We start from the raw sequence: 27,874 nt of genomic DNA, 5'->3' as shown, positions 1-27,874 counted from the left end.
TATTTTGAATGGAATTCCAGCCACCCCCTGTGCTCCTGTGTTCACCTCTCCGACCCACTCCCTGCCTTTTCTGCCCAGGTGGCTGACCTGATGGGTGACATGGTTAGAAAAGGTACTTTGTCCTTTGGCTTCCAGTTGAATTCAACCAGTGGAGGTCCCCAGGCAGGAGGTCATGGGAAGTGAAGGTGAGGGTTAAGTATTTTTCCCACGGCTCCTGAAGGCTGCACCTGGTTAGTGAGTGGGCTGACATTTTTGCTGCTTCATATCTGGTTCCTACACATTCTTTGTTGGTTTCCCTTCGCCCAACTAAAGCTATTGTTGGATGGGTCCTTTGGAAAGGAACTCTTCTGGAATTATTAAAAATCGAGAGTGCCATCTGCCCCCTGATAGGACTGTGACAGACAGAGATGTCAAAATATATAAGAATAATAATAGGGGGTTAAAAGGTTTGATCTATTGGTTAACCCATTGGTGAGGACTTCCTGCATCTTACATTGGAGAACCTGGGTTTGAGTTCCCACTCCTCTCTAATTCTAGATTCCTCCCAGTGTACATCTTGGGAGGCAGCAGTTGATGGCTAAAGTAATTGGGTTCGGCCGGCGCCTTTGCTCACTTGGCTAATCCTCCACCTGCAGTGCCCGCACCCTGGGTTCTAGTCCCCGTCGGGGCGCCAGATTCTGTCCTGGTTGCTCCTCTTCCAGGCCAGCGCTCTGCGGTGGCCCGAGAGTGCAGTGGAGGATGGCCCAAGTACTTGGACCCTGTACCTGCATAGGAGACCAGGAGGAAGCACCTGGGCGCAGCATGCCGGCCATAGCAGCCATTTGGGGAGTGAACCAACGGAAAAGGAAGACCTTTTTCTCTGTCTCTCTCTCTCTCTATCTTAACCCTGCCTGTCAAAAAAAAAAAAAAAAAAAAAAAAAGTAATTGGGTTCATGCCACCCACAGGGAAGACATGGACTGAGTCCTAGCTCCCAGCTCCAGCTTGGCCCAGCCCCAGTCACTCTGGACATTTGGGGTGTGAACTAGTGAATGGGACCACTCTCTCTCTCTCTTTTTCAATAAATAATTTTTAAAAATTATTTCTTTATTAAAAAAACACAAAGCAAATCAAAAGGTGTAGACACAAGACTAGTAATTGAGAGAGCCATGACCATGACCTCTCTGTTTCCTGGCCAATTGGTTATCGACCTTTTGTGAATGACCTCTGCACGTTTCATTGGGTTGTTTGTCTTTTTCTTTATTTGTAGAATTTCTTAAAATATACTGTGGATATGAGTCCTTTATCAGAGATGAGTATTGCAAATATCTCTGACCATAGCATGGCTCCTCAGTACCTCAACAATAGCCTTTGTCTAACAGGCTTTATTAATTTCCAGGAAGTCCACGTTATCACCCTCTTATCGGTTAGTGCTCTCTGTGTTCTGTATATAAAATCTCTGCCTACCTCAAGACCATGATGATATTCTCTTACATTTTTCCCAGAAGTTTTATTGTTTTATCTTTCACCCTTAATGTGCATGATCCGTTTTGGAATGATTTTTGAAAAGAAGTTCATTGTAGTATAATTTATATACCATTATATGTACTCATTTTAAGCCTGCAGTTCAGTGCTTCTTTAGTAAATCTACAGAGCTGTGCAGTCGTCTCTGTAATCTAATTTTAGAACATTTCCATTCCCCAGAAGAGCACTGCATGCCCATTGCTGCCTTTGCTTTCCTACACCCACCCCCAGGCAACCACTAATCTACTTCCTGGCTCAATCGATTAGCCTTTGGATGCTTTTTCTCTGCATGTGCATGGTATGTGGTTATTTTATTTGAATGCAAACCCTGTCTTGGACAAAAAGGGAATCTCAGTTCTTTACTTGGCCCTCCTGGTTGGTTCCTGTTAGGACTATGATGCTGTCATTTCTGGGAAGAATTATTTGTGTCAGGTGTTAGAACAGCCATTGGATAATGTCATGGACAGTGTCAGACTACATTGTGGTTGAGATGTGGAAATCTCCAGTAGTGAATCCTTTTTTTGGTGGCCTTCTCTAATAGTTAAAGGATAATTTGTCGCCAAATTTGGATTAGTAATGGCACTTCTGGAGAAGCTGTGTAGGGTTTGTGCACATGGATTTTCTGACCACCCAAAATAACATACTGGGAGAACTTGAGGAGCTAAGGAAGGGCAGGCAGCGTGGCTCTCTTACTACCAGGAGTCTCATGCAGGCTTGTCAAGGGACGCTCACAGTGGAATCTCTGGTGGCTGAGCACCCAAAGTGCTGAAGGGTGGGTGGTTTGTGAAAGGGGACCCGTGTGCTGTGTCTCGCCCCCAGGCATGCGGGCAGCAGAGCAGACACACTGTTGTGAGCATGTAGGCGTGTCCCTGGTGTGTCCCCGTATTTCTACCCACCAGAGGCTGGCACAGTTCTCCCTTGTGTGTGAGTGCCAAGGGCACTGGGAGTAGAGCCCACATGCCCCACTGATGGGACTGTCCATTCTGCCCAGGCGTCCTAAGACATGGCGGGTTCCCTAGATTTCCACACCGTCAAGTATTAGAAAAGGATCTGTGGGTCCTATGTAATTTTTATTTATTTGTACTTATTTGAAAGGCAGAGAGAGAGAGAGAGAGAGAGAGAGAGAATGATATCTCGTATCCACTGGTTTACTCCCCAATTGCCTAAAATAGCCAGGACTGGGCCAGACTGAAGCTGGAAGCTGAGAACTCAATCTGGGTTCCCCCACGTGGGTGGCAGGGACCCAATTACTTGAGCCATCACCTGCTGCCTCCCAGGGTGTTCAGAGAGTGAACCTGTGATGGAAGGAGTTATCTGTCTGTTCGTCTGCATTTATAATAAAATCTAAATAAATAAATAAAAAAAAATTACAACCTGCCTTCTCCACCCCCTCATTGCCTGTTGAGAAATTTCTAGATGTGTGTGATGGTACTGAAGGAGCTGCACTTTGGAACTAACTGAAAGCAGGGTTTGAAATTCAGCTGCTGGCGCCGCGGCTCACTCGGCTAATCCTCTGCCTTGTGGCGCCGGCACACCGGGTTCTAGTCCCGGTCGGGGTGCCGGATTCTGTCCCGGTTGCCCCTCTTCCAGGCCAGCTCTCTGCTGTGGCCCGAGAGTGCAGTGGAGGATGGCCCAGGTGCTTGGGCCCTGCACCCCATGGGAGACCAGGAGAAGCACCTGGCTCCTGCCATCGGATCAGCGCAGTGCCATTGGAGGGTGAACCAACGGCAAAAGGAAGACCTTTCTCTCTGTCTCTCTCTCACTGTCCACTCTGCCTGTCACACACACACACACACACACACACACACACACACAAAAAAGAAAAAGAAATTCAGCTGTTGTACTGGTTGTGTGTGGGGGGGTTCCTTAGATTTCTCTGGGGCTCGGTGTCTGCGAATGTGAAGTCTCGTCAGTGTTGGTGCAGAGCTAGGTAGGACACTCCAGGTGAGCCCTGTGCTGTGGCTTGTGCACAGCAAGCCCCAGTCAATAGAATCTCTGTTGTTTTCTCTCTAGCACTGGTAAGGGCTGACTCATTCATTACGCGATTTTGGGAAGCCACTTCAAAGTGAGGATGAAGAAAGACACTTCCACTAGGTTGAGCCTCTGTTAGATTAACTGTAATTATGTGGTTAGCCCCATCTTATCTACTTCAAAATCACTTTATTAAAAGCCTGGGAGGGGGGCTGGTGCCTTGGCATAACAGGTAAAACTGCCGGCTGCAGTGCCGACATCCCACATTGGCAATGGTTCGAATCCTGGCTGCTCCACTTCTGATTCAGCTCTCTGCTTTGGCCTGGGAAAGCAGCAGAAGATGGCCTAAGTCCTTGGGCCTCTGCACTCATGTGGGAGATCTGGAAGAATCTCCTGGCTCCTGGCTTCGGATTGGTTCTGCTCCGGCCATTGTGTCCATCTGGGGAGTAAACCAGCAGATGGAATACCTCTCTCTCTCTCTCTCTCTCTCTGTCTGTCTCTTTGTCTCTCTCTCTCTGTGTCTCTCCCTGTCTGCCTCTCTGTAACTCTGCCTTTCAAATAAATAAATATTAAAAAAAAAGCCTGGGAGGAGAAATGTCCTACAGCTGTAGGTACAGCTTTAGTTTATTTATTTATTAATATTTTATTTATTTATTTGAGAGGCAGAGCTACAGACAGAGAGCAGTAGAAAGAGAGAGAGAGAAGTCTTCCATCCGCAGGTTCACTCCCCACATGGGTGCAACCAGGCTGGAGGTGGGCTGGTTTGAAGCCAGGAGGCATAAGCTTCTTCCGAGTCTGCTAGGTGGGTGCAGGGGCCCAAGGCCTTGAGCCATCCTTTGCTGCACCAACTGAGCACTGAGAAGGTTCAGAGTGGGCATTTTCCAAGTATACCAGCAGGAAGGGGAAGCAGCATGAAAATCAGGTCAGTCATGGAAAGCAGGTGCAGTCTTCCAGCCTGATCTGGGAACTCACGGCCTTCCTGTCAGCAGACCCTGAATAATCCTTCTTCTGACCTGACCCTTTAGTGAGGAGTCTCTGCCTCTCACAGCTGAGCCCCTGCAGTATCTCCTTTCACTGCTAATCCCCAGTGCAGGGTTAAGCTACTGCCGCAGGCACCCTCGGCACAGCCCACACAGCCGCACATGGATTGTGTCAGCCAGTCAGGGGCACAGTAGACAACGGGGGGACTAATACACAACTCCCTGTGGAGCTGGAGTTCCCATCCCATGCTAGGGAAAAGGACAGAAGACACAGCGCAGCAGCTTCATCAGAACCAACCTGACGCACAGTCCGTGGCACTGCCCTGGGCAACTCAGCCAAAGCTGTGATAAATTACAGAAGCCGGGCCATGGCATCATCTGTGTGCAGCTCAGCAGTGCCAAGGGCGCTGGTGTGCAGGCGTGCAGGTGTGGAGGTGAGCTTCCTCTCTACCAGGCTTCCTGAGAGAATCCCCAGTGGTGGGATGCTGAGCAGAAAAGCCATGACAGCAAACCCAGGGTGAGACAGAAGCCAGGCACATGGAGATCACAGGCTCACTCCTGATATTGCAAGTTATTGGTCCAAGAAAGGGGTTAACTTCCCCACTCCTGTTGACCTCACCTTGCAGCCTCCCATTTAGCATTTATTAAACTGGACCTGTAATGTAGTAAGGGTCTAATGGCCCTGCCTGTGGCTTTGTGCTTTGTCACCCAGCGTCTGCCCTCCCTCAAGGAAACACGTTGAGAATTCTCCACAGCACAAGGAAGCCCCAACCAGCTCTTCCCAAGTTGGTTCCCAGACTTCAGTAAGAGAATGTGAGGCTCTTCGGAGTGAGTTGGCCCCAACACTGTGCTAAGCTGGTGTGCACTAACACAGTCTCCTGAGTAGACAGCAGTTGTCATTATTACCACTTTACAGGTGGGGAAATGGAGGCTCAAATAACAAACAGGGGCGGCTCCCTGGGGTAGTGGGTAAAGCTGCCGACTGCAGTGCTGGCATCCCATATGGGCACTGGTTTGAGTCCCGGCTGCTCCACTTTCATCCAGCTCTCTGAGCCTAATATCTCTTAAAAAGGGGAGTGGTGGCCGGTGCCGCGCTCACTAGGCTAATCCTCCGCCTTGCGGCGCCAGCACACCGGGTTCTAGTCCCGGTCGGGGCGCTGGATTCTGTCCTGGTTGCCCCTCTTCCAGGCCAGCTCTCTGCTGTGGCCCGGGAGTGCAGTGGAGGATGGCCCAAGTACTTGGGCCCTGCACCCCATGGGAGACCAGGAGAAGCACCTGGCTCCTGCCTTTGGATCAGCGCGGTGCGCCGGCTGCGGAGGCCATTGGAGGGTGAACCAACGGCAAAAGGAAGACGTTTCTCTCTGTCTGTCTCTCTCACTGTCCACTCTGCCTGTCAAAAAAAAAAAAAAAAAAAAAAGGGAGTGGTGGTAGCTGGGGTAGGAGAAGCAGGGAGATATAAGAAGCTTCTGCATTGTATCTCAGAAATGTTTGCTCACGTCCAATTTACTTTCGGCTTCTCTTAGGAGACGATTCCTTGGTTAGGGTTGGCCATTTTTAGATTTTTGTGTTTGACTTTGGGAAGCTGATAGGTAGAAAATGGTTTCCCTGTGGCTTCGTCGTATCTTCCATCATTAACTATGTACAAGCTACTCAGTGAAATACAGTGAAGAACTTGATGATGGAGAAGTTACCTTGAGAAAACAAAAGCTTGGGAGAAGTGATAAAGGCAGAGGTACACAGTCATATCAGACAGCCATCTGAGAGATGCCCGCCCTTGATTTCATCTGTTTCCACACGAGGGCAGAGGACAGGCGAGCCACGGTGCCGTCAGCAAGAGGTCACGTAGGAGCAGGTCCTGCAGTGAATTCTGTTCTGCCCACTGGTGCGTTTTGATAGGGGAAGCTTTGAGCATGCAGAGGGGTGGCACGGGGGAATCAATGGCGGTGGGGGCATTTCTGTGCTGCATTTTGAAGTGGTAAAAGGGGCGAGAGGGAAATGTAACAGATGAAGCAAAACCAAAACCAACCAACTGCCATAGACAACGACGAAGCAAGACTGAGCAAGCGGAACAACAGGTGCGTGAGGCTGACACCTCTGGATTCGTCTACGCTCTCCAGTGGGGGACTGTGTGCATGGACAACAGATGCGTACAGTTGACACCTCTGGATTCGTCTACGCTCTCCAGTGGGGGACTGTGTGCGTGGACAACAGGTGCATACGGTTGACACCTCTGGATTCGTCTACGCTCTCCAGGGGGGGACTGTGTGCGTGGACAACAGATGCTTACGGTTGACACCTCTGGATTCGTCTACGCTCTCCAGGGGGGGACTGTGTGCGTGGACAACAGGTGCATACGGTTGACACCTCTGGATTCGTCTACGCTCTCCAGGGGGGGACTGTGTGCGTGGACAACAGGTGCTTACGGTTGACACCTCTGGATTCGTCTACGCTCTCCAGGGGGGGACTGTGTGCGTGGACAACAGGTGCATACGGTTGACATCTCTGGATTCATCTACGCTCTCCAGTGGGGGACTGTGTGCGTGGACAGTGGCTAATGTTGCCTGACCCGTTGACATCCTGCCCTTGTCCAGTGCCCAAGGAACTGATCTCAGGTAGATCACAGTGGGGCATCTCAAAAAGTTTGTGCAAAGAGGAATGAAAAGAGGAACTTATTTTGGTGAAAAATATTTTGAAACCCACCATAGAGAGGGTCATCCAAAAGTTCATGAAAAACGTGTATTATGAAAAAAATTATGCTGGATTTCAGTCGCTCCTGCATTCAAACAAACTTACCTTTCAGTTCCGTTTCCATGAAGTTTTTAAAGTTTTATCTTGGGGTGCCAGCACGCGTGGGTTGAAAGTTGTGTTCTGATCTGGGAAGATGCTCGCCAGGGTCTTCACTTGGCCTGCAGGAGGAAAAGCCAACTTGCTTCCTGCAGGCAAGAGGTCACTTAGGAGCAGGTCCTGCAGTGAATTCTGTTCTGCCCACTGGTGAGTTTTGATAGGGGAGCTTTGGTAGCCTGCTTTCTGCAGGCTTTTTTTTTTTCAACTGCTTTCAACAGGCTCTTTCAAATCAGCCAGTGCTTGTTACCTGTTGAAGGTCCCCCCTCCCCACCCTAAGAGGCCCAGATGGAATCTGTGGGCTGCTGCTTTACCTCGTTCACACGAAATGTGTGTCAAAGTGTGTGTGCATCAAAGTGTGTGTGTGTGTGTGTGTGTGTGTGTGGAGGGGGGAGTAGAAGGGGAATGGAATGTGATCAGATTGCTGAAAAAGCAAAGACGTTGTCCACGTGAAAGGAAAATTAAGTTACTGTCTGATTTCATCTGTGATGGGGTAAAATGGGCAGAATTCTCATTAGGACGAAAGACAAAAGTCAGTTATACAGTCCTGTCCCCTTGCCAGCCTGCTTGTTGAGCTGGGCACCTGTGTCAGCTCAGGTCCCACCCTCATCGTCAGAGCACTGGAGGGAGGGATGATGGACACTTTCAACACCGTCTCTCTTTACTGCCTCTCCAGGTTCTGTTGTTCAACTTACAGGGGAGCTCGCTAATGGGGTTCAGGAGCAGGGGGGTCCATCTGAGACCCAGGAGATCACCAGGTAGCCCTCTGCTAACAAGGCAGTGTGGAAACTCAGGTTGGCCTTGGGCTTAGGTCTGTCACAAGCCCAGCCTACTACTGCACACCTGGGCACTTGGAGACCCGGACAGATTGGGAACCATACCGGGACCATGGGCTGGCTGAGGCTGGGAACTCTGAGCCACAGAGGAACATTAAGATGGGAGATGTCACTTCCTCTCAGCCCTTATCTTATTGCTTCCCTTCCATCCTGGATGAAAAGGAGGCGGTATTTCTGGATATTTCATGATAACTGGAGTTGTGCTCTGTGAGTCTTTTTTTTTTTTTTTTTTTTGACAGGCAGAGTTAGTGAGAGAGAGAGAGAGAGAGAGAGAGACAGAGAGAAGGTCCTCCCTCTGTTAGTTCACCCCCCAATGGCTGCTATCGCCAGCGTGCTGCGCCGATCTGAAGCCAGGAGCCAGGTGCTTCTCCTGGTCTCCCATGGGGTGCAGGGCCCAAGCACCTGGGCCATCCTCCACTGCACTCCCGGGCCACAGCAGAGAGTTGGACTGGAAGAGCAGAACCCAGCACCCACATGGGATGCCTGTGCCGCAGGTGGAGGATTAACCAAGTGAGCCATGGTGCCGGCCCCCTCTGTGAGTCTTAAGGGTACTTCTGGTCTGTTGGCCTGTGGCAATGCAATCCACACATTACTACAGGAGCAAACAGGTGCTCAGTAGTTAAAAAGAAGTACATTATCTTTGCACTGATCATCACACTTGTTGTTTGTAGAAATGCTAGCAGATGCAAATAGACACAAAGGAACCTGAAAAATACCCTACCTGTCAGCTCCCACAGAGCTTGTGTGTGTACTTAAGGATTTTATAAAACTATTTGTTCTTTTTTTAAAATCATTCTACATATGACTTGAATATCTTTGCATGCTTCCTTAAGACTGAAACCCTGATGGGGAGCCCTCACTTTTGCACTTGTTTTTAGCATTTATTTCTGTGTGTTCTTTGGTGTCCACGTGGTGCCATCCGGCTCCGTGTTGATGCTAACTAATGAATGAGAATGTTTTTCAGGAATCGGGAGCCAGTAAAGTGGCTTCCTTCAGGAAGCTAGAGTCTGCCACATACAGTTTTTTAAAAAAAGGCAGGGGAGGTTTCAAGAAGAAAGCCCGGTTTGTTATAGCTGATAATGGCTGATAATGGAGAGTCACATTCACATCAATCCTTCCATATATTTTTAGCTTCACAGAATTGAAACACCCTGGGCTTGGGTTGCTGTGTAGTCAGAAGCAGTGTAAACGGAAGCAGGATGTCTGGCCCCCTTCTGACCTGTGGCTTGAGGGGAGGGGGAGGTGTGCTGGTCGGGAAACCCAGCCCACTCTCAAGGCTTTAAATATTTGCAACAAGCATTTCTCGTGTGTGTGTGTGTGTGCGTGCATGCATGTGTGTGTGTGCGTGTGCGTGTGTGTGCGTGCATGTGTGTGTGTGTGTGCGCGCGTGCGTGTGTGTGCAGGAATCCCTCCCACCCCGGGACACAGAGCAGGTTTTGCAGGGGCTGTGTGCTCTAGGCCTGGTCACTGCCTGACCACTGGAATGGGGACAGTAATGAGGTGAGAAGGAGGGAGGCCTTCACAAAGTGGAATTGTGAGCCATGCCGCGGTGGCTTTTTTTTTTTTTTGGCCAGGGGAGGGGTGGGTGGGGCAATTGAAAAATGCAATCAGTTTGAAAGATGGACAAAAAATAGCTGGGGAGAACTAGGAACGGAGGTGGCTGGAAAGGGTGGAAGCCGTGCATCTCTAGCGGTGTGGCCACGTCCGGTCCTGTGGATGCTGAGGGCAGTCACGACGCTCTGAGATCACTGCCCTCCCAGCCTTTGCCACCTTCTCGGCATGCTCTCTTGGCACCTCTGCTAAGCCATCGATCGCATTGTGGCCAGGTTACCCTGGTACTTGAAGCACAGGTGGGTGTCCACGCCGCCCTCTGCTTTGACCCAGCCAGTTTCCCCATCCTCCCCTCTCCAGCGGATGATGGATGATCTCAGGATGTTAGGGGAGAGAAAAGATGAAGCCTAGTGTCTCGTGGTTTTGGCCCAGGGGAGGGATTTTGGAGGTTTTGGCAAGAGATAAGCTGTGCAGTACCAGAAGACTGCAAGGTTTGGCTTGGCAAAGGGCTCTGTGAGTTGTTATTCTGGCTCAGACCTTAGGCTGAATGTCATGTGCCTTGAGCTCATAATGAGGCGTTGGATTTCTTCGTTAGAGAAAGATTTATTTATTGATTGGAAAAAGGCAGAGTTACAGAGAGAGGGAGAAATGGAGACACACACACAATCTTCCATTCTCTGGTTCACTCCCCAAATAAATGGCTGCAATGGCCGGCATTGGGCCAGGCTGAAACCAGGATCCTGGAACACCATCCAGGTCTCCCACATGGGTGGCAGGGCCCCAGCGTCTGGACGGTCCTCTGCTGCTTTCCCAGGCACATTAGCAGGGAGCTGGATTGGAAGTGGGGCAGCACACCCTGAACCGTTGCTCATGTGCAATGCTGGGGTCGCAGGCAGTAGCTTAACCTGCTGCACCACAACCCCAGCCCCAAGAATCGGATTTCTTGGCAAGTATTTCTGTGACTGACCTGTTCCTCTTAGTCGTGTCTGAATCCTGCAGACACAGGGCCAAGAGAACTCCCAAGGCTGCACGAGAGCTACTTGTACACCACCCCCTCCTCTTAAATCCATCTCTCTGCCCTCACTTAGTTTTCCTTTCTGATTGGCGTACCTTAAGGGGACTGTTTGCTGTTGCCTGTGCAAAGGGTAGCTAACCTTAAGAGTCATGAGATGTTTCGGAGTTTCTCTATGGATCATTCAACAACTCTTGACCTGAGTATGATGCCTCACGCTCTTAGAAGAGCCAGGAGCTGCCCTGTCAGGTTCTTCTCTGCCCAATCCTGACAGGTACACAGGAGGAAAGCATTTAGTTTGTCACCACTAAGTATGGTGCTAGCTCTAGATTTTGCTTTTTTGAGATGCATTTTAAAAATTTCTTTTAACCATTTAAAAATTTGGCTTTGAAAGCCCCATCAAGCAGTGTCAACCCTGCCACTTTCTAGCTATATTGATCTTGGGAAAATTAATTTGCCTATTTGAGCCGTAGCCTTTTTTTCTTCAACATGAGATTAAAAAATGCATTTTTTTGAACTTGTATAAAGGGTTAGCATGTAAAACCTTTAAATCATTCAGAGGTGAGTGATTTCAAGGGTCAGACCTGCTGTTGGCCCCTGAGGCATGGAGAAGAAAAAGATGGGAAAAGCAGGACCTTTAGAGCTTGAACTTGGCAGACATTTCTGTGGAGCTGGCAGATCCTACCTGAGCACCGGGCATCAGTGGATTTGTGTGCCGGTCAGAACAGACATGACCCAGTGACTGGGCATAGGGCATGTGCACGACATGATTTAGAATGAAAGCTTGGAGACGCAGGAGAGCCAGTGGAGCTGGCACACATCCAGGTGAAAGCAAAGCAAAGGCCGACGTCACCACCTCCCAGCCATGGTGCTTGCTTGTCGGACGCCTTCAGAAGATAACATTCAGGACCTAGGTCACAGGGTAACCTGTGTCTCCGGGACTTAGGTTGTGGGGTAACCCGTGCCTGCAGGACCTAGGTCGCGGGGTAACCCCTTCACCCAGGACCCTAGGTCACAGGGTAACCTGTGTACCCAGGACCCTAGGTCACGGGGTAACTTGTCCATCCAGGTCCTAGGTTGCAGGGAAACCCATGCATCCAGGACCTAGGTCGCAGGGTAACCCATCCACCCAGGACCACGGTTGCAGGGTAACCCATCCACTAAGGACCTAGGTCGAGGGGTAACCCATGCACCCAGGACCTAGGTCGCGGGGTAACCCGTCCATCTAGGACTTAGGTAGGTCGCGGGGTAACCCGTCCATCTAGGACTTGGGTAGCATCCCTATGCTCATGTATGCAGTCTTTCTTCCTGTGTCTCCCTTGGGCCCTTGCTCTCCCCAGCCCCTTGCAGTGACGATGACAAGGTGTTTCTGTCTTCCTGGAGTGTGCGGGAGCTGCCGTGGACTCCAGCGGGTTTTGGGATTGGGCTCTGCCACACCGCCCAGCTACAGGAGGAGGCCGCTGTGTCTGCCTTGACTTCCTCACTCTCAGCAACTGTTGATTTGCACCCCCTCCCTGGCTTTCGTAGTTATTTTTGTTGGTTTTTAGTTGCTACTACACTTATAACCACCTCCCCCTCCACAAATGAAGAATATTTATTGTGCACAAAAACACCATTAATAAACCTGACCTATCTTTTAAGTTATCGTAGCCACAATCCATTGATTGTTATTATAAAACAGATGTGTATGCATAATCAGCTATTTTCAGCTTCCCCAGGCTTCTGTACATCTGAAAATATTTCAACAACACAGATCAAAGCAACTTTGCATTTCTAGGTGAAAACTATAAATTCAGCCCTGCACACTCCTTCGTTGCTTTTCTGAAAATGTCTGTGTAAACAGCTTTCACGTGAGCTCTTTCCTCCCTGTGTTGGAGTGATGCAGTTTTCTGAATATATGTCAAGGCGAGATCTCCAGTATCGGTTACTGTCTGCAGTGGGCGGAAACCACAAATGGATGGTTTGTTTACTTGCTGCTTAAGATCCAGTTTTAAAAGTGAATGCTTCCTGCAGAGACGGCTGTGTTTCAGCTAAAGCTGCGGCCCCTCCCCAAAACAGAATGTGTTAAGTTACACACATAGGCTTGGAACAGTTAGCAGAAGATAAACAGAACGCTTCTATGTTGTGCAGCCAAGCCACAGCCTTTCTTAAATTACCAAGTGCTTGTCCTGCATGATAGAAGCGGAACTGTTCAGTTAATTGGTTTCTCACTGCTATTCGTTGTTCAACTGCCTGTGAAGGTGAGTGGGTGGGGCCTTTCTTTCTCTAAGGCAATGCAGCTGTCAGTCCTGAGCAAACACGTCCTAGCAGCAGGCGGAGCTCTGAGCTCTCGCTGGGGCCTTGAAATTGGCTGGGAGGGGCCGGCGCTGTGGCCTAGCCACCGCCTACAGTGCTGGCATCCCACATGGGCGCCGGTTGGAGTCCCGGCTGCTCCTCTTCCGATCCAGCTCTCTGCTATGGCCTGGGAAAGCAGTGGGAGATGGCCCAAGTCCTTGGGCACCTGCACCCGCGTGGGAGACCCGGAAGAAGCTCCTGGCGTCAGATCGGCACAGCTCTGGCCATTTCAGCCATGTGGGGAGTGAACCAACGGATGGAGTACTTATCTCTCTCTCTCTCTCTCTGCCTCTCTGCCTCTCTGTAATTCTACCTTTCAAATAAATAAATAAATCTTAAAAAAAAAAAAAAAAAAAAAAGAACTCGGCTGGGAGCTCTCCTTGGGGTTTCCAGGCATCCACACAGGGGTGATTCTTTCCTTGCAGGTAGGACAGCCAGCAGAGTCTGTTCTTCCCCAAATGTGTGTTGTTGGAGACGGCCCCTTCTCCCCAGAGCAGCTCCTACAGACGCAGCGTGCCCAGCAGTAGAGCCCCTTGAACAAGAGCCTCCCAGCCTTTATTGCCAAGAAATGGGGTCTCCCAGCTCCTACTTGGGTTTGTCACAGAGGACTCCCGGGAGGCACAGCGCCAACCCCAGGATGGACCAGTGCCCGCGGCCTGAACGTGTGCTTCCCACTGCTCTGGCCACTCCCCACCCCGCCTCTCCCGTGTCTCTGGCCTGCCTTGGGCCTCTCTTCCTCCCCTGGGTCCTGACAGCCTCAGAGGGCAGTGCCGAGCTGTGCCCACTCAGGCCTTCTCCTGGCCCTCGGCTGCTCCAAGCACTTCCCAGGAGCACTCTCTCAAGGGACCCTCTCGGGCCTCCGGGTTGCCTCTGCCTGCGGGGCTGTGAACCCACAGACCTCTAGCGACCAGGGAGATGAGGGCAAAGGAAGAAGTGGGCGACTCAGGGAGGGCCAGGGTGTGGTGGACCGCGGGGTCCGTTTCCCAGGGAAGGAACTCCAGCAGACTGTACCCTCCAGCTCCTGGGCCCTTTGCCTTTTCCACAGCAGCCAGTATCTGCATTTTATGCAGTCGCTCAGTCTAAAATTACCAATGTACTGTGCAGGCAGAATGGAATGCGGTGGTGGACAGACTTAGCTGGCGTGGCCAGCGACCTGCTCCGATGTCTTCTCTGGGCTGTTCTGCTGGGCCACTTGTTTACCTGAGGGAAAATTTTGAGTGCAAGAAACAGGAAAAGCCAGTGTGTGCTGGCTGGGATTACCAGGCACTTTGTGAGCATGCCTGGAAATTCACGTTAACAGACTGACAGTCTGGGGACACAGGCCCCATTTCCCTTGACTGTTTTGGCTTTGTCCTTGGGCTGATTTCAGCAGTTGTTAGAAGTTCTAGGCTGCATGCCTTTGTCTAATAGACAGAGGGAACAGAAGCTCTCTTCTTGAAGCTCTTTCAGAAGAGTGGGCAAGAATCAGCTCAGAAAACCCTGGACATTGCTCCTTATGTCTCATTGGTCTACGTTGGGTCTTGTATCCTTTCTTGAGCCAATCAGACAAGAGGGGTGGGATTGCCCTTCCGCAAAGCAAGCTTGAGCCTTGGAGATAAGTGGTTTGTAGTTCTAGGAGGCTCCTATGTGCACCTGTTTGTGTGTGTGTGTATATACATGTTTACATGCATGTACTTGAACAAAATCTTGGTTTCTTTCAGAGTTAGAGAGAGAGAGAGAGAGGGAGAAAGAGAGAGGTCTTCCATCTGCTGGTTTACTCCCCAGATGGCTGCAATGCCTGGAGCTGGGCTGACCCAAAGCCAGGAGCCAGGAGCTTCCTCCAGGTCTCCCAGGCAAGTACAGAGGCCCAAGGACTTGGGCCATCTTTCCCTGCTTTCCCAGGCCAGGGAGCTGGGTCAGAAGTGGAACAGCCAGGACTCACTCAGCGCAGAGCCAGCCACAGCGCCGCCCCAATCTTGGTTTCTTTAGGAAACGTGAAGAGGTATATGGATGCTGGGAAGTTAACCAATGATGCCTGTTATAATGTACCTTGTAATTTATAAAGCTGCCTCTTCCAAGGTCTGGTATTGTGACAGGTAACTCTGTGCTCCTTCCTGCCAGGGTAACTGCAGAACTTGACGTTGCTCTTAGATCCTCGTATCGTTGCCTGTCTGTATTTCCTTGTGAGGGCGTAGAGGCAAACTGAGTCCCTAGAGCAACTTTGGCAGAGGTGTTAGACCTGGACTTGACCTCCCTATAAGGAAGCATAACCTTTCCACGTCCACTTTCCTGGTCTGTAACATGGTGAGAATGTTAACTACCTTTCAAGAGAGTAAACTCAAAGCATTGGCACAGTTCTTGGGGGTACAGTGTTAAAGAAACAGTAGCTATTATTATGTTCATGCCTTCGTGCCTGAAGGTAGATAGTCAAACTTTATACACTCTGATGTACAGCAGTATAGTGCATATTCTTAAATCGGTACTGTTTTCTTCACCTACTGGACATCTAAAAGGTAGCAAAGTGTGTGGTATACAGGGTTAGGAGATGGAGAATCTTTTCCACTGAAGGGAGTTGACTTCCTGGCCCTTTTTCTTTAAGCACAGTTTATTGTTGTTTTCACTTTGCTCCTGAACCAGGCGGTAGAAAGAAGTGCATCGTCAACATCTGGCTGCAAGAGGAGTCAAGCAAAGAATTGAGGTCTTGGCTCTTTATTAACCTTTCTCTGCCAGAGGCCAGTTCTGGGAGGTGAGCACCACCCTGTTCCACCTCCTGTGTCTCAAAGATCTATGAAATCAGAGACAAGGACTTGAAGGTTGTGGTTGTTCTCAGTATTTTTAATAAGGGCATCGTACATGGGCACAGCGCCTTGCAGTTTACAAAGTGCTTTCACGTTTTACAAAACATGGGGCGTTGCCAGTGCTGTGGCTCACTAGGCTAATCCTCCGCCGGCACACAGGGTTCTAGTCCCGGCCGGGGCGCCGGATTCTGTCCTGGTTGCCCCTCTTCCAGGCCAGCTCTCTGCTGTGGCCAGGGAGTGCAGTGGAGGATGGCCCAAGTACTTGGGCCCTGCACCCCATGGGAGACCAGGATAAGTACCTGGCTCCTGCCATCGGATCAACGCGGTGCACCGGCCGCAGCGCGCCAGCCATGGCGGCCATTGGAGGGTGAACCAACGGCAAAGGAAGACCTTCATCTCTGTCTCTCTCTCTCTCACTGTCCACTCTGCCTGTCAAACAAAACAAAACAAAACAAAACAAAACATGGGGCGTTAAGATCTGAGATTCTGAATTGCTGGGTTTCACTCACTGTTCATCTCTAATCCCAGTCTGAGTGCCGGGTGCGTAATAGGTGAGCAACTATGGGAGTGAGGATTAAAATACCCCCTGCAGGGTAGATCTGGAAGTTGTCATCCTAATTTCCCTTTCACAGTGAAGAAACCAAGGCTCAGAGAGATTGCTTCTCGCTTGTGGCCACCTGCCTAGTGAGTGCTGGGACGCGGGAGCCCGTTCTGCTTTCCAGCACAGACTTTGGGGTGGGGAGGTATGGGGGATTTCTAGAAGTAGGTTAGTTTGTGATGATAAGAACCAGGTTCTGGGGGCGGGAGAGGGTATCCAACCCACTCTGCGAGAGAAGAGAAATTTTGCAGTGACCCACATTGGGTGGAACTTTCTATTCACTCCGGTCTGCTCAACAGCCTTCGCAGAGAAGGGGCCGTGGGCATCAGAAGAGAAACACCAGCGGGCTGCCAACAGCACAGAGCAGTTTCCACTTATTGGGCAGTCACCACATGTCAAACTAGCTGGTTTACCAACACTGTCTTTCATACTCACCCGTCAGAGAAGGTGCAGTTAGTTTGCAAACCAGGAGGTAAGAGATTTAAAGGAGTGAGATGTTTTCAGTCTCCAGATGATCAGAATAATTTAGGAAAGCTAGTCGGTGAACAGACAGCAGTTGTAAGGCAAGGAGAGACCCCTCCCCTTGTAGGCCTAACCCTCACTCTCGCACTGAGGGCCGCAGAGGGCGGGCACGACGGGCTGCTGCTTGTTCCCAAGCCTCAGGTTCTCCAGGAGGGAAAGGCAAGCTTCACAGTTCATCCAGCGTGCTGGGCAGCCGGGCAGGTGTCTCTGCCTCGGGGCCTCAGGAGGAAGCGTGTGTGTGTGTGTGTGTGTGTGCGGGGTGAGGGGGGAGTTTCAGCTGGGAGCCCCTGTTCAGCCCGGAGCCCTCATGCACCGGATGCCTGCAAGAGCGTTTGTTTAGTGTAAGAACCAAGATTAGTGCCCAGCAGCGGTAACAGTAGGCATGTGAGCGGCTTGGGAACGTCATTCAGGTTCCCGGCAGGAGTGGGACTGAGCAGAAGGTGGTTGTGTGCACAGGTGCCCTCTGCATGAAGCACCCAGCTCCAAGGCTGGCCAGACTGTCTCGTCTGCAGATCCGGGCAGGGGCAGACTTGCGGACCCAGGTTGGAAAGGCCTTTGAGTCGAGGGACAGCCCATTCCTAATGGAGAGTGGGCTTTTTCTTCCTGATGATCTCTAGGGACCAGAAGAATTTTGCACTTTGCTTTGGTAGGTGGCAGCAATCCCCTAGACCAATGCTTCTCAAACTTGAGTGACCTTGAATGGCCTTTCCAAGGTCAGTAGGCCTGGGGTTGTGCCTGAGATGCTGTCTCCAAGACACGTACTCCCAGGCCCCCACTCTGTCATATTGCTGATCTGCAGGCCATGCTTTGAGTAGCAAAAACTGGAACCTGCTCCCCTCTGCCCTGTGGCCTGGAACCCTAGAAACTGGGCTGATCTGCTTTTGTGGAAGGCATTGGGTCCTATTCAGCCATGCCTCCTACCCGGTCACCGTGTTGTCTGTAGTGGCGTTTTCTTCTCTCCAGGGATCTTGGAGAAGATAATGCTGGAGGGTTTATGTTAGTCTCTGCATTTAATCAGTGAAAAATCTTGTCATGCTTCTGAGGATATCTTTAGGGCAAGATGACAGCAGTATCTGCCATGCCTGATCAAGGCCTGCTCCATTCCATATCGTCACAGCACGTTGCCTTGTGTAGTAAATCCTAGCACAGAACACTTGAAAATCCAATCATAGATGATGGGCTTATGTGTTGTGTTCACTGAATTGATAATGCTCAGCTTCTTAAAGATGAGTGGATTACAAAGCAGATGTGTGAAAGGAACTACGTCCAGGCACTGGAGTTAGCTGTCATCAGGTAGAGCTTGTCATTTGAGTCCTTTGGCTTAAAAGACAATCACAGAAATTTTATTGATTGATTGATTTTTATAGATCATTATTATTTTACTATTTGAGAGGCAGAGGTGAGTGAGTCCATCTGTCTCTGTATCTCTTTCTCTCTCTATCACACACACAGAGCTCCCATCTGCAGGTTCACTTCCAAATACCCACAACGGCTGGGGCTGGGCCAGTCAGAAACCAAGGGTTGGGATCTTTGCCTTGGTCTCTCATGTGGGTGGCAGGAACCCAATTACTTCAGCTATACCTGCTGCATCCCAGGGTGTGCACTAGGAGGCAACTGGAGCCTGGACCCAGCCCAGGGATCCTGAGACGGGAAAAGAATGTCTTAAAAACCAGGCCCAATGCCTGCCTGAATTTCAGAAATGTAGAAACAAGTTTCAGGGGGCAGGCGTTGTGGCCCAGTACGTTCAGCTGCAGCCTGAAATGCCTGCACCCTTTAGCAGAGTGCCAGTTGTCTCGGATGCTCTGCTTCTGTTCCAGCTGTCTGTTCGTGTGAGCGTCTCAGCAGTTGATGGTGCAAGTACTTGAGTTGTTGCCACCCCTATGGAGAAAACAGATGGGGTTCTTGGCTCCTGGCTTCAGCCTGGCCCAGCCCTGGCTGTTGCAACCATTTGAGGAGTGAACCAGCTGATGAAGTTCTCTCTGTATCTATCTCTCCCTCTCTCTTACTCTGCCTTTTGAATAACTAAATAAATAAATCTTCCCAGAAAAGCAACTAGAGTTTGGATGTGTTGTCTCTTTCAGGCTACGTCAAATGGTTTCTTAAAGAAAGGACATAAAGTCTCAAAGTTCATTCAGACTTAAACTTTAACGTGATTTCAGGGAGATAGAAGCTTCATATCAGTCACAATATGCTCTTAAATACCCCAGTTCTTTGTTCAGGGCAGTGCATTCTGGGCCGGGGAGGGGCTTTCTCATTCCATTGCCTGAGCCACTGGCTGTCAGTTTCTCCTGAAGAGGTCATCATGTAACAGAGACCATGTGATCTTCCAAAATTCTTTCTAGTAGGTAGGAAGACTGTCTCACTTAATGTCTCTAATTTCTCCATGTATTTTTGTAGGTCACATTCCAGCCCTAAAACATTCCTTGGATCTGTCAACAACTGTGATTGGAGCAGAAACTAATCTTTTCATCAGATTTACTGATGAGGGCTTGGAGAAATCCATGCTGTTAAGAGGGTTTTGTTGAAATGGTATTTATCTTCATCAGATTTGGCTGATAACGTCTTTCACTCATAATCTGACCGATTTAGAAATCACCTAGTCCACTGTCTTGGGTATTTTAATTATTATTTATTTCAGGGGTAGAGTTACAGACAGAGAGAGGGAAAAACAGAGAGACAGAGGTCTTCCATCCAATAGTTCACTCCCCAAATGACTGCAATGGCCAGAGCTGAGCTGATCCGAAGCCAGGAGTCAGGACCTTCCTCCAGGTGTCTCCCACGTGGGTGCAGGGGCCCAAGGACTTGGGCCATCTTCTACTGCTTTCTCAGGCCATAAGCAGAGAGCTGGATCAGAAGAGGAACAGCCGGACTTGAACCGGTGCCCAGAAGGGATGCTGACACTGCAGACGACGGCTTACCCTGCTACGGCACAGTGCTGGCGCCCACCTTCTTGTTTTTGTTGGAGTAGAAATGCCCAGGGAGGGGGATGACAGAGGTTGCTGAAGGTCCCATGTGTCTGTCTTTGGACTGCAGTCCTGGGCTGTGCTAGATCTCCCACAGGGCCTTTCTGTGCTGGTTTGTGCACTGACGTAGCGGCTTTGAAGCCCAAGGAAGCAGGTTTTTCTCTGTTCCTGGTGGGAGCCAGGGTACTCTGATACCCCTCTGTGTTAGTCAGCTTTTCACTGCTACCATGAATACCCGAGGTAACTAACTTTATGACGAGAGAAGGTTTATGAAGTTCCATAGCTTTGGAGGTTCAAGTCCAAAGCCAAGTGGCCCCATGGGTCTGGCCTCTGATGAGGGCTGCAGATGGCAGCCATGGAGCACCTGTGGAGGAAGGGTCATGTGCTGAGCCAGGAAGTGGAGACATTGGTCCCAAGTCAGGCTTTCGCAACAACCCTCTTATTTTATTTTAAAGATTTATTTATTTATTTGAAAGGCAGAGTTATACAGAGAGAGAAGGAGAGGCAGAGAGAGAGAGAGAGAGAGAGAGAGAGGTCTTCCACCCACTGGTTCACTCTCCAAATGGCTGCAACGGCTAGAGCTGTACTGATCTGAAGCCAGGAGCCAGGAGCTTCTTCTGGGTCTCCCATGTAGGTGCAGGGGCCCAAGGACTTGGGCCATCTTCCACTGCTTTCCCAGGCCACAGCAGAGAGCTGGATCAGAAGAGGAGCAGCTGGGACTCCATCTGGCACTCATGTGGGAAGTTGTCACTATGAGCAGTGGCATTACCCACTATTCCACAGTGCCAGCCCCACAACAACCCTCTTATGAGAACTGCCTTCCAAGGAAACACCTCCAGTGGCCTTAGCACCTCATCAGGGCCCACCTCCTATAGTTTCCATCACTTTCCAATACTGCCAGCCTTGGGACCTTTAACAGGCCTTTAACATATGGGACTTGAGGGAACCTTCAACAGCCAACCTAATATCCAAACCATAGCACCTTCACGGCACTGCCGCATCAACCAGGCGCTGGCTCCTAGAGAGTTGCAGTGGGCTCCTGGATGCTCCAGGGACACAGTGGCTTGGTGGGAGCCCAGGTTCTGCAGCCAGTTGGCCTGTGTCATGTCCTGCTCTGCCCTGTATGAACTGAGTGGCTGTGGGAAATTACTGAGTAGCTCAGCGCTTCAGTTTTTGCGGATACTAAAAGGATCACTGTGAGGACTGAATGAGTGAATCTATGGAAAGTGATCAGGACGAGCAGTGGGGACACTTGGTGGATTAGGGGAGGGTTTGCAGACTGTGGTAAAATCAGTGTTCTAAGTCATGAGTAGAGAAATTCAGTGACATAGACTTGAATTAGAAGAAGAGAGCAAATCAGGGCACCTTGTACCAGTGAGGGGTTGTCAGGAGCCCCTTGGACTCCTTATGGTGTCCTTTGGGTTTCAGCTATGTGTGTGTGCAATGTAATGGCTCATGACATGAAATGTGTTTCTCACTGAAGGCCGTGGCCGAAAGAACTTGGAAGCCCCTGCTGCCGGGATTGGGGTGGGCAAATCTGTTTTTCTAATAGTCTTGCTGCAGATGGGAATGCACAGGGTGAGCTGTGGCTGAAAGCTAAATGTGCTTGCTTTGCAGAGGGAGACCAAAGGGCAGTTTCTTATCGACCACATCTGCAACTACTACAGCTTGCTGGAGAAGGACTACTTCGGCATTCGCTATGTGGACCCAGAGAAGCAGAGGGTAAGCGCTGTCCTCTGTCTGCACCTGTAGTTGGGAGTGATCCAGACTGGGGGCCACTGCAGGGGTTCCGCCAGAGCCCTCGAGGTGCCTTTGCTTGTATAGACTATTGGCCCCATGCAACTGAGCGGCTGGTGGGTGTGTGAGTGGAATAGGCTAGTGCCATCCCCACTGAACCGGGTGGAACAGAAGAAGGGAGGTCATTTTAGGCCTTTCTGGAAAGGTTTGGTGTGAAGAGAGAGAATGTTCCTGTGCCCCTGGAGCCCAGGGTTTGCAAAGTTCCTCAACGATGGCTACACAAAGTCTCCTTATAGAGAAACTCTTCATCCCTTCCTGGGTGGCAGAGAGGGTGGCAGGGGAGCAAGTCCTTAGTGGGTACAGGATTTTTGGTTGGTGGGGGCAATGAAAACGTTTGAGACTTGATACTGGTAGTGGTTGCACAGTTAATTTTATGTTAGGTGAATTTCACCTCAATTTTTAAAAAATAAGCTTGTAAGGGTTAAGTCACTTGGGAGGCTTCTCTTGGGGCAACGACAGCCGCCACTGCATTTTCACTCTGGACACACCTGTCCTTTCTGCTGTCCGTTGGCGTGCAAGAGTGAGCTGGGGATTCTCGTCTTCTGACCTGGTGTTCTACCCTACGTGTGTGTGTTCAGGCATGGGGTATGCCACACTCACGGTATACACCCAGAAGACTCCTGGGAACCTCCAGCCCAGAGCCTGGGGTTTCCTGTTCCTGCAGACTTGCTGTGGGTCCCAGCTGTGGCCTAGGGGGCTTTGTGGAGGGAGTCACCTGGAAGGAGCCAGGGGATGGGGAGGGGACTCCTCTGCCTCTTTAACTGGCTCCCCTTCTCCCCACTGGCTCCTGGTTTCCTGTCTCCTCTCCCCTGCCCTCGGCTCCACCTGGCCCAGCTGCAGGAGGAGAGGCTCCCAGGGTGTGTTTCTGTAAAGGATGAAGAAGCTTAAGGAGTAGCGCTCAGGTTTCTTCTGCAACATGGAGAATCCCACTCAGCTCTTGGAGCCCTGTGGGAAGGATACAGTGAAGTGATTCAGAGGAAGGAGACTTTGGTCTCTGCTGGCACTGCGGTTGCCCTGTAATGGGACACACATTCTCCCAGGGCAGTGGTGAAGATGCAGGACTGACCTGGTGGCAGGGAGTGGCTTTGTGTGGCATTTACTAGTGGAAATCAGTGGGTTCCAGACCCTAGAGCAAAATCACCTTGGATGCTTGTTAAAAGTCCTTGGCATGGACCTGTTCCAGACTTCCTAGATCAGATCCCCGGGTCCAGGGCCAGGACGTTCCTATTCTAACTTTGATGTGGCCAACCCAGCTGTGGTCTGGGGGCCGTGAGGTGAAGACATCATAGATGTAGCCTCTTCGGGCTCACGGAGGTCCTGCACTTGGATGGAGAGGCAAACAGGCTCTAAGAAGTTGTTCCTCCACAGCTAGCCATGGAGTGAGTGTGTGAGTTCAGGATGATGGCTCAGAGTCCCTGTGGACTCTGAGAACAATGAGGGGATTTTAAAAGTTTTCAGAAAAATGGAATTAACAGGTGAGTTGATTTTGGTGCAACAATTTGTGGAATCCGGGTGCCGGTGTTGTGGCGTAGTGGGTAAAGCCACTGCCCATGATGCCAGCATCGCATGTGGGCATCAGTTCATGTCCAGGCTGCTCTACTTCTGGTCCAGCTCCCTGCTAATGGCCTGGGAAAAGCAGGGGAAGATGGCTCAAATACTTGGGCCCTACCACCCAAGTCAGAGACCTGGATAAAGCTTCAGACTCCTGGCTTTGGCCTGGCCTGGCCCTAGCTGTTTCAGCCATTTAGGGAGTGAACCAGCGGATAGAAGATCTCTCTCTCTCTCTCTCTCTCTCTGACTCTCCCTGTCTCTCTTTACTTCTTCTTCTTCTTTTTTTTTTTTTTTGACAGGCAGAGTGGACAGTGAGAGAGAGACACAGAGAGAAAGGTCTTCCTTTGCTGTTGGTTCACCCTCCAATGGCCGCCGTGGCCGGCGCACTGTGGCCAGCGCACCGTGCTGATCCGAAGGCAGGAGCCAGGTGCTTCTCCTGGTCTCTCATGGGGTGCAGGGCCCAAGCACTTGGGCCATCCTCCACTGCACTCCAGGGCCATAGCAGAGAGCTGGACTGGAAGAGGAGCAACTGGGACAGAATCCGGCGCCCCGATCGGGACTAGAACCCGGTGTGCCGGTGCCGCAAGGCAGAGGATTAGCCTAGTGAGCCGCGGCGCCGGCCTCTCTTTATTTCTGACTTCCAAATCAATAAATAAATCTTTAAAAATCATTTTTTGAAATCCGTGTATAGTGTTTTCACAAAATGTATTCTATGAACTTTTAAAAAAACTTATTTATTAAACATTTATTTATATATTCAAAGGTCAGTGCTACAGAGAGAGAGAGAGCGTAAAAGTTAATGTGATAGAGACGAAGAGATCAAGATCTTCTGGGGCCGGCACCTTGGCTCACTTGGTTAATCCTCCGCCTGCGGTGCCAGCATCCCATATGGGTGCCGGGTACTAGTCCCGGTCACTCCTCTTCCAGTCCAGCTCTCTGCTGTGGCCCGGGAGGGCAGTGGAGGATGGCCCAGGTGCTTGGGCCCTGTACCCGCATGGGAGACCAGCAGAAGCACCTGGCTCCTGGCTTCGGATTGGCGTAGCGCCGGCCGTGGCAGCCATTTGGGGGGGTGGACCAACGGAAAAGAAGACCTTTCTCTCTGTCTCTCTCTCTCTCTCACTGTCTATAACTCTACCTGTCAAAAAAAAAAAAAAAATCTTCTAGCGACTGGTTCACTCCCCAGATGGCTACAGTGGCCAGGCCAAAGCCAGGAGCCAGGAGTCTCCTCTGGGTCTCCCACATGGGTGCAGGAGCTCAAGCATATGGGCCATCTCCAATGCTTTCCCATGTGCACCCGCAGGGAGTCGGACCAGGAATGCAGTCTGTGACTCCAACCCATGCCCACGCAGGATGCCAGGGTCATAGGCAGTGGCTTTACCCACTATGCCACAGTGCTGGTCCAAAGAGTTACTTTATTTGTTTGAAAGGCAGAGTGATACAGAAGGGGGTGGGGGAGACAGAGAGAGAGATCTTTCATTCCCTAGTTCACTCCCCAAATGGCTGTGGTGGTTGGTAAGCCAGGAGCCAGGAACTCTATCAGGGTCTCCCCCATGGGTGGCAGGGGTCCATGTACTTGGATTATCTTCCACTGCCTTCCCTGGCACATGAGCAGGGAGCTGGATTGGAAGCAGAGCAGCTGGGACTCCAACTGCTGCTCCCATACAGGATCTGTTGTTGGATCCCACTGTGCCACAGTGCCAGCCCTCTGTGAACTTACTGAAGATTCCTCTTGGACTTGGATTTCAAAAGTGTTTTGCACCAAAATAAACTTTAAATTTCATTTTCCATGAACTTTTTGAAGTACCCTCATGTATTAGTCACCACCCCTTATTCCGGTACAGAACTCCACTGCACCACTCTGAATTATAAACAGCTGACCTGCCGGGTCACTTCACCTGGCATTGGCTGAGCTTCTGTTGTATAGGACTTTTATTCATTGTGCCTCCAGTCTTCCCCAAAGCCCTACAGTGAAGGGGAAACCGAGGGATGGAGGGAGTCAGGGGCTTCTCTGAGGCTACATGGGATTTGAACCCACATTCTTCGCATTCCATCTCCAAAATGGAAATTTGAAATATCAGTCATGCCTTTTCTATACAGGGATGGATGGAAAGTATTTTCAGGTTTGTGGCTCAAAAGTGTCTGTTGCAGTTACTCAACTCTGCTGTGTAGTGGAAAATAGCCATAGACAATGCTTAAATCAGTGGGTGTAGCTGTATTTTTTCCTTCTCTTTTTTTGGTTTTGATTTTTCTGTTTTTTTTTTTTTTAATTTTAACTTTATGTTGTACCTTTATTTTAATAACATTTAGTTTTACTTAGTGCCCTAAAAAATAGGCAGTTAGCCATCAGTTGCTAACTCCTTGCCCAGATAATAACTGGAAATCTTTGTTCAAACTCTTTTTATTCCTCTTAAACCCTTATCTTTGGGAAGAATTAAAAGTCCTTAGAATTGGAAGCAGCAATATCAATATGAGCCCGTGATGTTTTTTAGAAATAAATGCAATACCTAGACACCACATATTGCAGACGTGTGCCTTTAGATGTGTAGAACACATCCATGTACGTCCGTGCTCTGTCCACTAGGAAGGCCTAGAAGCAATGACACCACAGTAGCAATGAGTACACCCAGCTCTTGGCGTCTAAATAGCATTCAGCAACAACAGGCACAGGAGCTGCTTGCTGAAATAGCCGGTTCTAGAGCTGGGATAGGGGAATCACAAGATGAGCCTGGAGCAGCAGGAAGTGAAGAGGTGCTCCAAACCAGAAGACCAAGGCAGTAGGAAAGGTACCAGGCGAACCTGAAGGAACCATTAGTGGCTAAACTGGAACAGTTGTCAAGACAAAAATGAAGCCGGCACCATGGCTCACTAGGCTAATCCTCCGCCTTGCGGCACCAGCACACAGGGTTCTAGTCCCGGTCGGGGCACCGGATTCTGTCCCGGTTGCCCCTCTTCCAGGCCAGCTCTCTGCTGTGGCCAGGGAGTGCAGTGGAGGATGGCCCAAGTGCTTGGGCCCTGCACCCCATGGGAGACCAGGAGAAGTACCTGGCTCCTGCCATCGGATCAGCGCAGTGCGCTGGCCGTGGAGGCCATTGGAGGGTAAACCAACGGCAAAGGAAGACCTTTCTCTCTGTCTCTCTCTTTCACTGTCCACTCTGCCTGTCAAAAAAAAAAAAAAAAAAAAAAAAAGCAGCACCAGTATTGGCTGATAACTCATAGAAGAAAGCATGAATCGGTACTGATTTAAGTAATCAACTGAGTAAGTAAGTAAAAGGGGGAGAGGAGGCCCCTCTTCCTTACACAGGAATTCCAGTGAATAACTGTACAAAGGATGAGGGAAATGAAAAACCACTTTTAAGACAACACAAGACTAATGATGGCAGGCAAGAGCCTTTGCTGAATGCTAAAATCACTAGGTGAACATTTGATGAGAAGTAGGATATTTGCATGGTCTTAAAGTATCCCCCTTCTCCCATGATGATGTTCAGTTACAAAGGGGAAAGTGCCTTTATAGTAGAGAAACCTGAAGTCACCACTTTAAGAGAGCAAGGATAACATCACCAGTAGAACGACATCGACATCATGTAACTCCTGATAGGAGGCACTGAGAAGGGTTACAGTGAGAGGCAGAGTTACAGTGAGGGGGAGAGACAGAGAGAGGTCTTCCATCCACTGGTTCACTCCCCAAAATGGCTGCAACCGCTGGAGCTGCGCCCATCTGAAGCCAGGAGCTTCTTCCTGTCTCCCACATGGGTCCAGGGTCCATGGGACTCGGGCCATCTTCTACTGCCTTCCCAGGCCACAGCAGAGCGCTGGATGGGAAGTGGAGCAGCCAGGACTAGAACCTGTGCCCACATGCAATGCTGGCACTGCAGACAGAGGATTAACCTACTGCACCACAGTGCCAGCCCCACCAATGCTTTTCAAAAGTGCTAAGGTCATGAAAGATAAAAAGGACAGAAGTGTCACAGATGGGTGAGACACATCAACCAAATGCAGTGTGAGATCCCGGATTGGACTGTACAGCAAGGAAATGTGTAAGAGTGGGAAGAGTGGATGAATTCCAGTTTTATAGTAAATTCTCTGTAGTTTAGTTACTATTCTTGTGGTAATATGGGCTTATACAAGGTGGTAAGGTTAGGGAAAGACAAGTGAAGTTTGCTATTTTGCAATGTTTTGTGCGTTTAAAATTATTTTTTGAAAGTCAAAAAAGAGACATTTTTAGGTTTCTGTGCATTGCTCTTTTCTGGTTTGATTTTAGTGTCCAGACCTTGGCAGTGAATTAGAGGAACAAATAGGGGCTACCACCAAATCTTAACTGATGGGGCTGCTAACTTACCTAGAGGGGTGCTGGAATGCTATTTTTTTGTCTGCTTCATACACAGCTCTTAAAACCTTTTTTAAAAAAGATTTATTTTTATTTATTTGAAAGAGTTATAGAGAGAGGTAGAGACAGAGAGAGAGAGGTCTTCCATCTGCTGGTTCCCTCCCCAAATGTCCATAACAGCCCAAGCAGAGCTGATCCGAAGCCAGGAGCCACGAGCTTCTTCTGGGTCTCCCACGTGGGTTCAGGGGCCCAAGGACTTGGGCCATCCTCTGCTGCTTTCCCAGGCACATTAGCAGGGAACTGGATTGGAAGTAGA

General features: G+C 50.0%; 1 protein-coding gene across 8 annotated transcripts in view; it reads left to right on the top strand.

Annotated features, from left to right (window-relative positions):
- Positions 1-27,874, top strand: part of FRMD3 (FERM domain containing 3) — a 287,141-nt gene that overhangs the window by 134,120 nt on the left and 125,147 nt on the right. For all 8 annotated transcript variants that reach the window (XM_089315277.1, XM_089315271.1, XM_008274897.5 and 5 more), the window contains one exon: positions 21,504-21,608. In XM_089315277.1, coding sequence (XP_089171403.1) covers positions 21,504-21,608 — 105 coding nt within the window. Of the gene's footprint in view, positions 1-21,503; positions 21,609-27,874 lie in introns of those variants that run through there.

Source organism: Oryctolagus cuniculus, chromosome 1 (genome assembly GCF_051225735.1).
Source record: "Oryctolagus cuniculus isolate XC-2025 breed Fujian yellow rabbit chromosome 1, ASM5122573v1, whole genome shotgun sequence".
NCBI classification, from domain to species: Eukaryota; Metazoa; Chordata; class Mammalia; order Lagomorpha; family Leporidae; genus Oryctolagus; species Oryctolagus cuniculus.
This window is presented reverse-complemented; position numbering and strand designations above follow the sequence as displayed.